General features: G+C 42.1%; 1 protein-coding gene across 6 annotated transcripts in view; it reads left to right on the top strand.

Moving 5' to 3' along the window:
* ABCA6 (ATP binding cassette subfamily A member 6) overlaps positions 1 to 12,462 on the top strand; it is a 73,637-nt gene that overhangs the window by 29,038 nt on the left and 32,137 nt on the right. For all 6 annotated transcript variants that reach the window (XM_082370404.1, XM_082370408.1, XM_082370407.1 and 3 more), the window contains 7 exons: positions 93 to 212; positions 2,086 to 2,224; positions 2,949 to 3,039; positions 4,264 to 4,403; positions 8,726 to 8,842; positions 10,080 to 10,248; positions 11,058 to 11,224. In XM_082370404.1, coding sequence (XP_082226530.1) covers positions 93 to 212; positions 2,086 to 2,224; positions 2,949 to 3,039; positions 4,264 to 4,403; positions 8,726 to 8,842; positions 10,080 to 10,248; positions 11,058 to 11,224 — 943 coding nt within the window. The remainder of the gene's footprint in view (positions 1 to 92; positions 213 to 2,085; positions 2,225 to 2,948; positions 3,040 to 4,263; positions 4,404 to 8,725; positions 8,843 to 10,079; positions 10,249 to 11,057; positions 11,225 to 12,462) is intronic.

Below are 12,462 nucleotides of genomic sequence, written 5' to 3'. Positions count from 1 at the left end.
TCCTTTAAAATGTACATACTACTTTAACAGATGGTTAAAATTGCGTAATATGCATCATCTTGGATTACAAGGTTTGTATCTTTCTGGTCTAGGTACAAAGAATTTTATTGGAGTTGGACATACAGAACATTCAGAATAATATTGCTACACATTTAAGTGAAGGTCAGAAAAGAAAGCTGACCATTGGGATTGCCATTTTAGGAGACCCTCAAGTAAGTGCGATTATACATATGGAGGAATGCAGACTGAGTATCAGGAAAAAGTCCAGCTCTGTGTGTGTGTGTGTTGTGTGTGTGTGTGTGTGTGTGTGTGTGGTGTGATAAAAACATTTTATTGTATACACAGGTGATGAAATTACGTGCCCATTTATTATTATTATTATTATTATTGAAATCCAATTGACCTACAACACTGTGTGAGTTCTAGGTGCACAACATACTAATTCAATATTTTTGTGCATTACAAAAGATCACCATGGTAAATCTAGTTACTGTCTTTGTACAAAATAATTACACTATCATTGACTATATTCCCCAAGCTGTACATTTCATCCCCGTGACTCATTTATTTTGTAACTGGAGGTTTGTCCCTCTTAATCTCCCTCACCTATTTCTCTTGTCCTCCCACCCCCTCCCTTCTGGCAACCACTGGTTTGTTCTCTGTATCTGAGTCTGTTTCCATTTTGTTCTGTTTGTTCGTTTGTTTTCTTTTTTAGATTCCACGCGTAAATGAGATCATATAGTATTTGTCTTTCTCTGTCTTATTTCACTTAGCATAATACCCTCTAGGTCTATCCCTGTTGTCACAAATGGCAAGAGTTCATTCTTTTTTATGGCTGAGTGGTAGTCCATTGTATATATACACCACATCTTCTTTATCCATTCATCTATCGATGGACACTTAGGTGGCTTCCATGTCCTGGCTCTTGTAAATAGTGCTGCTCCGATCATAGGGGTGCATGCATCTTTTTGAATTAGTGTTTTGGGGGTTTTTTGGAAAAATATCCAGAAGTAAAATTGCTGGATTGTGTGGTAGTTCTATTTTTAATTTAAGTTTTTGAGGAACCTCCACACTGTTCTCCACAGCGGCTGCACCAATTTACATTCCCACCAACAGTGCACGAGGGCTCCCTTTTCTCCACATCCTCACTGACACTTGCTATTTGTTGTCTTTTGGATAAGAGCCATTCTGACAAGTGTGAGGTAATATCTCATTGTGGTTTTGATGTGCATTTCCCTGATGATTAGTGATGTTGAGTATCTGTTCATGTGTCTGTTGGCCATAAGTATGTCTTCTTTTAAAAATGTCTGGGGTTTCCCTGGTGGCGCAGTGGTTGAGAGTCTGCCTGCCAATGCAGGGGACACGGGTTCAAGCCCTGGTCTGGGAAGATCCCACATGCTGCAGAGCAGCTGGGCCCGTGAGCCACAATTACTGAGCCTGCGCGTCTGGAGCCTGTGCTCCGCAACAAGAGAGGCCGCGATAGTGAGAGGCCCGCGCACCACGATGAAGAGTGGCCCCCGCTTGCCACAACTGAAGAAAGCCCTCACACAGAAACAAAGACCCAACACAGCCATAAATTTAAAAAAAAAAAAAAAAAAAGTCTATTCAGATTCCTTGACCATTTTGTAATCAGGTTTTTTTTTTGATGTTGAGTCGTGTGAGTTCTTTGTTTATTTTGGATATTAACTCATCGGTCATATCATTTGCAAATATCTTCTCCCATTCAGTAGGCAGCCTTTGGTTTTGTTGATAGTCTCCTTCCCTCTGCAAAAGCTTTTTAGTTTGATGTAGTCCCATTTGTTTATTTTTGCTTTTGTTTCCCTTGCGTGAGGAGACATATCCAAAAAATATTGCTAAGACTAATGTCAAAGAAGTGAAGCTCTTCTTTTACCACTAAAAGTAGTAGAGTTTTCATTATAATATATCAAGAGAGAACCTCCTATGTTTAACCATGAGTGTAAGTATATTGGATATACATGCTTGGATAGTTACTGTTTTGCTTGGTTTTGATTGTTTCCCATGCTCTAGTGTGGAAACAATTAACATGGAAGAGAGGCACAGCTTATGTATCTTCATCGTCTGTAGGTTTTGCTATTAGATGAGCCAACTGTGGGATTGGATCCCTTCTCAAGGCATCGAGTGTGGAGCTTCCTCAAGGAGCACAAAGCAGACCGCGTGATCCTCTTGAGTACCAACTTCATGGATGAAGCCGACATCCTGGCTGGTAATTGTTGGTTTTATCTCAGTAGGACAATGAAGAATGTGCGAAGTATTTACTCCCAGAGCAAGACCCCTGCTCTCGTTACCTTGGTGTGTCTGTACTGCGTAGGAATCTGGGGGTGACCTTGGTGTGTCTGTACTGCGTAGGAATCTGGGGGTGGCAGGCCTCTAGTCTCACTGTAGAATTCCTTACCAGCGGGACATATGTTGGACTCTGAGTGCTAATAAAAAACTGATGTTTTTTCACATCAGCTTTTGATTAATGTCAACATCCCAATCTTCCTTCATGTACACTTGGTTGAAAAATATCCACTCGTCCTTTAGCATCCAGAGTAGAAAATATGCCCGTGGAATTTATGGTGTGTTTGTTTGTTTTTTCGAGTGTCGGAGGGCACGGAAGTGACTGGGATGCAGAAGCTCATTAAAAAAAAATTTTTTGGCCACACCACATGGCTTGTGGGATCTTAGTTCCCCAGCTAAGGGTTGAACCCCTGCAGTGGAAGCGTGGGGTCTTAACCACTGGACCGCCAGGGAAGTCTCGCCTAAGCTCATTTTAAATGCATCCATTTTAATGCATGTTTCAAATGTGTGAATGCCCATTAGATGGAGTTATGTCCCCATAGGACACGTCTCGTCTGGAAATCTGAGCTCTGGCGCCTCCTCCGTATTTTCTAGAGAGGGAAGAAGTGACTCCTCTCATCTTTCCTCTCTCGCTTCTTTCTCCTCAGATAGAAAAGTGATCCTGTCCAGCGGGAGGGTGAAGTGTGCGGGCTCCTCTGTCTTTCTGAAGAGAAGATGGGGTCTTGGGTATCACTTAAGGTAAAGCCTTCAGGCACAGATGGGGTACCTTGCTGTATCTTCAGTACTGGTGTATCATAACGGTAGAGCATTCTGAGAGAGGACTGGCCTTCTGCTTCATCTCCGCTCAGCTGGATTGGTCTGTTTCCCAGTGCTGTCCCTGCACCTTCACTAACTCTAGGGATCGGCCAGACTCCAAAAAGAGAAGCCCGGGCTGACTAATGACAGCAGGGCTGCTTCGTGGGCCACTTTCCAGGCAGCTGCCCGTGCCACCTACGCCTCGACCTTCTTCCCACCGTCCATCGCCTCAGCTGGTCCATGCAATCCTGCAGTAGACTTTCATCCTTTCAGAGGGCACAAAGTCAAATACCCTCAGAAGCTACTATCCACAGGAAGTAAATCTGGTGGCAAAGAGTGAGGAGGACCATGTCTAACAAGAAAGTGTGTCCAGGGGCTTCCATGGCGGCGCAGTCGTTAAGAATCCGCCTGCCAATGCAGGGGACACGGGTTCGAGCCCTGGTCCGGGAAGATCCCACATGCCGCGGAGCAACTAAGCCCGTGCTGCGCCACAATGACTGAGCCTGTGCTCTAGAGCCCGCGAGCCACAACTACTGAGCCCACGTGCCACAACTACTGAAGCCTGTGCGCCTAGAGCCCATGCTCTGCAACAAGAGAAGCGACCACAATGAGAAGCCCATGCACCGCAATGAAGAGTAGACTCCAGTCGCTGCAACTAGAGAAAGCCCGTGCACAGCAATGAAGATCCAACACAGCCAAAAATAAAAATAAATAAAATTTAAAAAAGGAAAGTGTCCAGGCTAAAAGAATTTTATGAAAAAACCTTGATGGCCACACAAAACATGCATGAAGGGCAGATTTCCCGATTAGACACATTTTCTGGTATCTACACAGTCTGGTGTAATAATTATTTTCCCTGAGAAATCTCTTCTGCCTAATATTCTCAACTCCCTCTGTTTATCTTCATACTTGATATATAGTTTTAATTACGTTATATATTTATTTGTGTATTTGTAGTTGTTTTGAGCTGATATACCTTCTCTATATAGATCCTAAGATTTTTCAAACTGATGACATTATTATTATTATTCTTATTATTTACTCATTTTGTTTGTTCCCTAAAGCCGGATAAAGTAATACACAAAGGCTAGAAATCCAATAAAAACTCTATTTTTGTGGTAGCAGTAGAGAAAATACAAATGAATTGTCTTTCCTTTTATGTATTAGTTTGTACAGAAATGAAACATGTGATCCAGAAAAAATAACATCCCTCATTAATCATCACATCCCTGATGCCAAACTGAAAACAGAAAGCAAAGAAAAGCTTGTGTATACTTTGCCTGTGGAAAGGACGAATAAATTTCCAGGTAATTTAAATATGAATACGATGGAATGAAATTTGGGAAAGTGTTCACGTTCTTATTACAGTTTTCATTGTTTAATGGATTTGGATCTTGCTCTGGGGTTGGGTTTTTTAAAAAGCTGAACTTGAGATGAGGCGTTCAGTGCAGCTAATCTGTTTGGTAATTCATACCTAGAAGCGTCAGTGGGGAAAGGGGACATGAGACGGGGGAGGGGAGGAAGCCAGGAAAGTCTGTGTGACCATCATCGGGCAGGTTATTGCAATAGGCAGTTGCGGTGTGAAACCACTGAGAGAAATAAATCAATAAGTAAGAAGGGTTTAGAGTTGTCACCGGAGGGTGAGAAAGCTGGGGTATTTATCCACCACTCCTTATCCGTCATTGGTTGAGAGATGCTTCCAGGAGCATTAATGTTCTGACCCTTCTGGCTTGTGCTCCTTGTGGACTTAGCAGAGCCCAGAAAAAATGCCTTCAGGCAGGTGTTCTCTTTCTCTCTCTCTCTCTCTCTCTCTCTTTTTTACTGAAGTATAGTTGATTTACAGTGTTGTGTTAATTTCTGCTGTACAGCAAGGTGATTCAGTTGTACATATATAAACATTCTTTTTAATATATTCTTTTCCATTATGGTTTATCACATGATATTGAATATAGTTCCCTGTGCTCTACAGTAGGACCTTGTTGTTTATCCATTCTCTATATGATAGGTTACGTCTGCCAACACCAACCTCCCACTCCATCCCTCCCCCATCCCCCTCCCCCTTGGCAACCACAAGTCTGTTCTCTATGTCTGTGAGTCTGTTTCTGTTTTGTAAGTAGGTTCATTTGTGTCATAGTTTAGATTCCACAGTTAAGTGATATCATATGGTGTTTGTCTTTCTCTTTCTGACTTACTTCACTTAGTATGATCATCTCTAGGTCCTCTATGTTGCTGTAAATGGCATTACGTCACTCTTTTTTATGGCTGAGTAGTATTCCATTGTATATATGTACCACATCTTCTTTATCCATTCATCTGCCGATGGACATCTAGGTGGCTTCCATGTCCTGGCTGTTGTGCATAGTGCTGCAATGAACATAGGGGTGCATGTATCGTTTTGAATTAGAGTTTTGTCTGGATATATCAGGCAGGTGTTCTTCATAAGCAGATTTGCTGTGTACAGGTGAGCGCAGACAAGACGGGCGTGGGGCATCGAGGCATCTGCTACACATTCCCTTTTTTATTTTAGTTTAATTGTGTCTGTAATTATTTTGCAGAGAAACCATGATTTCTTTCTTCTGCAGAAGTACTAGCCATGTGTTCGCAGTCTGCTGGGTAGCACTGCCCACCTCGGATGTGTTTGATAATCATTCTAACCATCACCACTCTTCATACGGTGCTTACCACGAGTCAGGTGCTGTTCTGGTGGTTTCCGATGTATATAGCTCATTTATCCCTCACAGCCGTTCTGTGAGGTTGATGCTGTGATTTTCCCTGTCTTACAAATGAGGAAATGAATCTCAGTCTTTTCTGATTTAAACAGCTTTCTTTTTGTTAAAACATTTAGGTTATTAAAGGTTTAACTCCCTACAGGCCTGATTAAACAGGCTCATTTGGATGATTCCGTCTCTTTAGGCGAATACTCAGGAATTCAGATTTAGTCCCACTGTGCAAATGCGGCAGCTCTCTACGTCCTTGTGGTAGCAGGGAAGATGGTGCCCTCAGGTCCATGGGCTGTATGGTGCTCTTCTGTTCCTGGACTAATGTCCAATGAGGTGCAACTAGCTTACCTTCTTTTTCGGTTGGGTAAGGGGAGTAGTGAGGTATATGCTGATACCGCCGCTAGAATGTGTCCCTTAGCCAGATTCCCTGGTGTAGGTGTGTCAGCCCATGGCAGCCTTGAATGCACACGCCAGGCCTCTGCCAGCCCAATGATGTACTTATGTCCTGTAGGACCTAAGGGGGCTCCCAGGTCCCCCGCTTGCCGCGTGCAGGCCATGGGGAAATGCAGTGCCTCTCCAACCTCAGGGCTCCTCTAGCTCGTCTCAGTAATGCTGCTGGCCTGTCACCCACCCACTGTAGAACGTGGCAGGTGAGAGGCTTCTCAGCAAAGCTTGCTTCCTCATCCAAGTGCCCACCGTGAAAGAGATGCACAATCAGTGTTTATCAGGGACTTGTTATATAAAAGGCACTGCTCAACGTGCAAGGGATTAAATTAGACATATGTATCCCTACCCTCAAGGGATTAAATAAGACATATGTATCCCTACCCTACAGGCCGTTGGGTGAGGAGAGGTGGACATACACAATAAACCAGACTGTATTACAGTTGTATCATAAAGTAATAAACATATGGGTTTGACTGGTGTCGGGCTGGGGTTTATGTAGAGTGGACACCGACAGGCACAAGAAGGAAATGGTCAAAGCATTCCAAGCAGAGGGGAAAAGGGGTGTCTGGGCTGCGGTGGGCGGGGGCAGGGAGTGGCTGGCGGACATGGGTGCTGTCATAAGGGTAGAGACGTGCTCATATGGAGCTTCGGGGGCTGCCGCGTGGTGTGTGAATTTTATTTTAAATGCATTGAGAAACCACTGACTGTCATGAAACGGGGCATTGATGTGATGTGACTTATAATTTCATTCTCTGGATATAAAAGAGCACACAGGGTAGAGAGGAACAAGAGTGGACCCTAGGAGACCAGTCATGGGGCCGTATCAGAGGTAAAGGTGATCGGTTGCCATGGTGCCAGCTGAAAGGTGAATGGAAATGGTTGGACTTGAAATATATTTGGAGATAAAGCCAAAGAATCTGGCTGATGGCCAGTCTGAGGAGCACAAGAAGTGAAAAATTAAGCGGGACTTCTGGCTTAAATCACTGGGTGGAAAGGGTGGCATTTAGTGTAAAATGATGACCGGTACAGTTGGGTAGGATGGAGCAAAGGGAATTAAAGTTCTATTTTGGAAATGTTTACCTTGAGATGCTTTTAGACTCCCAAGTGGAGATGTCAAATGGCCAAGTATGTAGTTGGATTATAAGATACTGGCAATCAGAGAACAAAGTGACAATTGAGTTTGGGAATCATTGGCATATAGATGGATTTAATGCAAAGGGATTGGGTTAATGAGAAGGACCAATGAGAAAGAGTCAGAGGGGGGTGGAAATCAGGAGTCCCCGAGGAACCTGAAGGAAAAACAGGAGGATGTGTTCTTATCAACTCAAGGGAGAAAACGTTTCTACAATAAGGGGCTAGTCCGCAGCTTTGAATGTCACTGAGTTAAAAAAAAAAAAAAAAAAAAAAAGAAGAGACAGACAGACATACCAAGTTAAAAGAATAAAAAACAAACAAAAACCCCCCAACCTATTCATTGAATTAAGAAATCTGGAATCGCTGATTACCTTGAAGAGAGTACCTTCTGTGGAGGCATAAGGGTAGCATTTGGATTTGTGTAGGTTAAGTGTGAATAGGATGCGACTAATGAAAGAGAACGAAAGAGACAAATCTTTGGAGCAATGTGTGTATGTGTGTGGGAAAGGAGTAGATTTGTTTTGTTTTGTTTTTGCTTTTGCTGTTGCTTGTCTTTTTTAAAAATTCATTTGTATTTTATTTATTTATTTTTGGCTGCATTGGGTCTTCGTTGCTGCGTGCAGGCTTTCTCTAGTTGCAGCGAGCAGAGGCTCAGTAGTTGTGGCACATGGGCTTAGTTGCTCCGCGGCATGTGGGATCTTCCCAGATCAGGGATCAAACCCGTGTCCCCTGCACTGGCAGGCGGATTCTTAACCACTGCGCCACCAGGGAAGTCCCTGCTGTTGCTTGTCTTTGTTCAGTGGGTGATCTTACAGCATTTTTGCCTCTGGTTTGGGATGACCCAGTACATGTAGGAGAAGTTGATGATGCAGGAGAGAAAAAGAAGAGACTATTTTGGGAAGTCCTTAAGATGCCCAAAGGGATGGAATTCAGGACACAAGTCAAAGAGGTGGGCTTTGGTGGGAGCAGCTACAAATCACACAGAGGGGAAACCAGGAATAGGGGTAGGCATATACATTGATTTGTGGTGTGAGAAAAGGATGCTCTTTCTGACTGCTCATCTTTCCTCAAAGAAGTTTGCAGGCAGTTCATGAGCTGTGGACAGAAGATGGAGTGCAGAGGGTTTGAGGACAGAGGGAGAAGCCTGATATGTTCAGTTCAGAGAGGGAGAACATTCTAGTGAAATTTTGCTTTTGCTTACTGTGATATTCCAAAGACATAAACTTTTTGCACAATACTCTGCATCATCTTTTAGATAAGTATTTACTTACTAGGTTTAGTTGTCGATGTGGTATTTCAAATGTATCTATTCCCCTCTGTTGCCCTAGACCTTTTCAGTGATCTCGATAAGGGTTCTGGCCTGGGCGTGATGGGCTATGACGTTTCCACGTCAACTCTGAATGAAGTCTTCATGAAACTGGAAGGAACATCAACTGCTGAGCAAGGTAAATCCATCTGTATACTTCATGGAAGATCAATTTCCAAATGGTCATGTATCAACTTAGTATTTATAATGTCTTGTGCATGATTCACACTAAGGAATGTGACAACTTCCAAATCTGACTCTGCCGTTTGGGAAAGGCTGTCACTGTTTCTTAGCATTGTTATGAGGACCGAACACAGATCCCTTCTTGGAGTATCCCAGATTTCCCTTTGGAAATGATTTGCTTCCTATTTCAGCAGCTTTCTCCTACCCCCAGATGCTCACTGCTTCTTGGATACTTTGAGGATGTCACAGCCTCTCAAACAGGGTCATAAAGTCTGAGCAGATGTTTCTTATAAAAATCGCCCTTAGCTTGTTCATATAAGATTTCCATTAAGGTCTTAATGAGGAAAATGATTAAATAATCTCCTAAGGCGTATTTTATTTTATTTCATTTCATTTTACTGTATTTTTACTGATTCTTTTTTTTTTTTTGACCGCACCATGTGGCATGCGAGATCTTACTTCTCTGACCAAGGATTGAACCTGCACCCCCTGCAGTGGAAGTGCAGAGTCTTAACCACTGGACCGCCAGGGGAGTCCCTCCTAAGGTGTATTTTAATGGGTGATAATAATAAGAACTGTCATTTTGCAGCCTCTGTGCCAGACACTTTGATCGATGTGTGGCTATATTGCAATTACCTTCTTATAATAACCTTTATAACAAATGCCATTGGCACGCTTTTACGTATAAGAAAATCGGACAAACCACAGTTAAGTGATTTGCCCCAAGTCATGCTGCTTGTAAGGCATATATTTGGGAATCAGGTACAGATCTGATGGTTTCAGAGCTGATAATCTTTCACATATACTTCTAAATTATTGATAGCTCAACAGTAGATATTTAGGCATCCATGATTGGCTGTTCCTATGGAGAAGATTTCTTGAAATCCCTCAGAATATTTTCACTTATGGGACCTTCTCTGCCTTCTCAAAGACTGGGCATAGTGAGACCATCCTTTCCTGAATTCCACTTTTGGTATGAATTCAGCATATTTTCCCCACTGAGTTTATTGAATGTGGACATCATACACATAATTCTTTTCTTATGTTCTTTGCTTTGTAACCACGAACATTCTAAGACAATTTATAATATTGCTAAAAAGAGAAAACTGTGATGCCCATGGTGGCATTAATAATGTGTGTGTATTTGTGTGTGTGTGTGTGTGTGTGTGTGTGTGCAAATTTTGAACAAGCAGAGATGATGGGGGACACAGGACGCCTACCCGAAATGGATCCACCTTGCTCTTCTCTCCCTGAGATGCAGACGGCTGTGAGTGCCATGGGCCTCTGGAGACTGCAGTTCTGTGCAATGGCACGGCTCCGTTTCTTAAAGTTAAAACATGGGAAGAAAGCATTTTTGACCCTGTGAGTATCAGAGCACGTGGTTTGTTAGATAGCGAGTGACAAGAGAGGGTTAAACCAGGAGAAAAGTAAAAACTAGAATACAGTGGAATATTACTCAGCCATAAAAAAGAACGAAATAATGACGTTTGCAGCAACATGGATGGACCTAAAGATTGTCATACTGAGTGAAGTAAGTCAGACACAGAAAGACAAATATATGATATCGCTATATATATATGGAACCTTAAAAAATGGTACAAATGAACTTATTTATAAAACAGAAGTAGAATCACAGATGTAGGAAACTATCTTATGGTTACCAAGGGGGGAAAGAGGCAGGAGGGATAAATTGGGAGATTGGGATTGACATATACACACTACTATATATAAAATAGATAACTAATAAGGACCTATTGTATAGCACAGAGAGCTCTACTCAACACTCTGCAATGACCTGTATGGGAAGAGAATTTAAAAAAGAAAAAAAGAAAAGAAAATTGTTATCTTGGATCTAAAAAAAAAAGCAAAAACAAACAACAACAAAAAACTAGAACACGATACCCAACCAACATTCCTGCCAGAGTTGGATAAATGTAGCATTTGATCTTTACCAAGGGTGGGAACACCTGTACGTTAGGTCTGTTTAATTCTCATAGTTTGATAGCCGTGTGTTTTATTGCAATGCCTTTTAGTACTGTGTGGCGGGCAAAGGTGTGACTTTCAAAATTTTAGCGTCTATTATAGATGCCACTCAGCAAATATTTGTGAAACGTCTGGCTGAATAAATAACATTGTTATAGATTCATATGGTAATTTTTCTTTATTGGTAGATTATTTGTATTTGGAATTGCAATGTTCCCTCTGATTGTGGAAAGCATACTCTATGCTGTATTAAATCAAAAGACTGATTGGGACTTTAAACCCGAACTGTATTTCCTCTCTCCTGGACAACTTCCCCAAGACCCTCGTACCAGCTTACTGATCATCAACAACACAGGTAAACAAAAAACAAAATTTGAATCCAGAAATAAGTTAGTTTTATTGTTAAATAGCACACGTAGAGTGGGGGAAAGCAAATTATAAGGGAATAAAATGTGTATTTAAACCTCACTTATAGAAAACAACTATGAGGAATGATGCCCGTTTGCTGTGACTTTGGAGATGGTGGGACAAGGCAGATGAGGCTGAGTCACTATATAACCTACCTCCCTATCAGCCTGTCTGCCTGACTATCCTAAGCTCTTACGTGAGAGGGAAATAGAGTCCTATATTTATGGAACCACTCTATTTTTACATCTCTTTGTTACAGCTGCCTAACCTATGCTATAAATGTTATACATACTGATTGATATGTAAAGATGTCATTTTTATACCCTATGCCCCTCCAACAAGATCTAGGAAGATTCCTTAAGACCATTTGGAACCCGTGACCTTGTTCTCCTAAATGATGGGCAGTTGGTTTTGCCTAATTGCTTATTTCACTGTAAAGAAGAAGCTTTTATGTTTCTCTCTAAGATGTTAAAAAATAGATTCAGAGTACGAGTCCTCTCTTGATGACATCCCCCATGCGTTCCAATTTTTGTATCAATTCATGGCTCAGAGGTCTATAGATGCCTCCTCTTTAAACCAAGGTGGTCTTTTCGTTCCTGTTTCTCATTCTTCTTCTTGTTTTCCATTTGGGTTTTAGAAAGCAATTTTATTCACTCTGCTACCTTAAAACTGAAAGTCTTGCTAATTGCATATTGGATTTCCAAGATCTAGAATTGTTCTTTACCTTTCAGTTTGTTGTTGTCTCATGTATGTGTTTTCCTCTCCAGTTACTCTGAGATCCATGTACTTGTGTTGACCTCCTCATTTTTTTCTTCTCTGTGCTCAGCTGTTAGCTATTTTGTGATCTAAGTGTGGAGCTTCTGTGCCATCTTCTTCCCCTTTTCTCGGAGTCTGACGGTTATTGGTTAGATGTTCCTCTTGCACTGAAGCATCCCTGTTTGCTGAGGTGAATGTGGGTCACCACGAAGGTGTGCTACTCCAGCGACTGTGGAGATGGAGTGGGATGTGTGGCTGCCCCAGGATGCACGGAAAGGTTACGTTGTGTGTGTGCGTCCCTTTCCCACCCGGTGAGAATCCTGTCATCCAGGGCTTGGCCCTATTTTTCCAATCCTAGTATGAATTCCCATTTCAAAGTTCAAATGAGCAAAGAAACACGAGTCCTCCTTTTTCCTTTTTCACTCCATC

The sequence above is a fragment of the Balaenoptera borealis genome (genome assembly GCF_965194805.1).
Source record: "Balaenoptera borealis genome assembly, chromosome: 20".
NCBI classification, from domain to species: Eukaryota; Metazoa; Chordata; class Mammalia; order Artiodactyla; family Balaenopteridae; genus Balaenoptera; species Balaenoptera borealis.
Note: the sequence above shows the minus strand (reverse complement) of the source record. Positions and strands in the feature narration are given on the sequence as shown.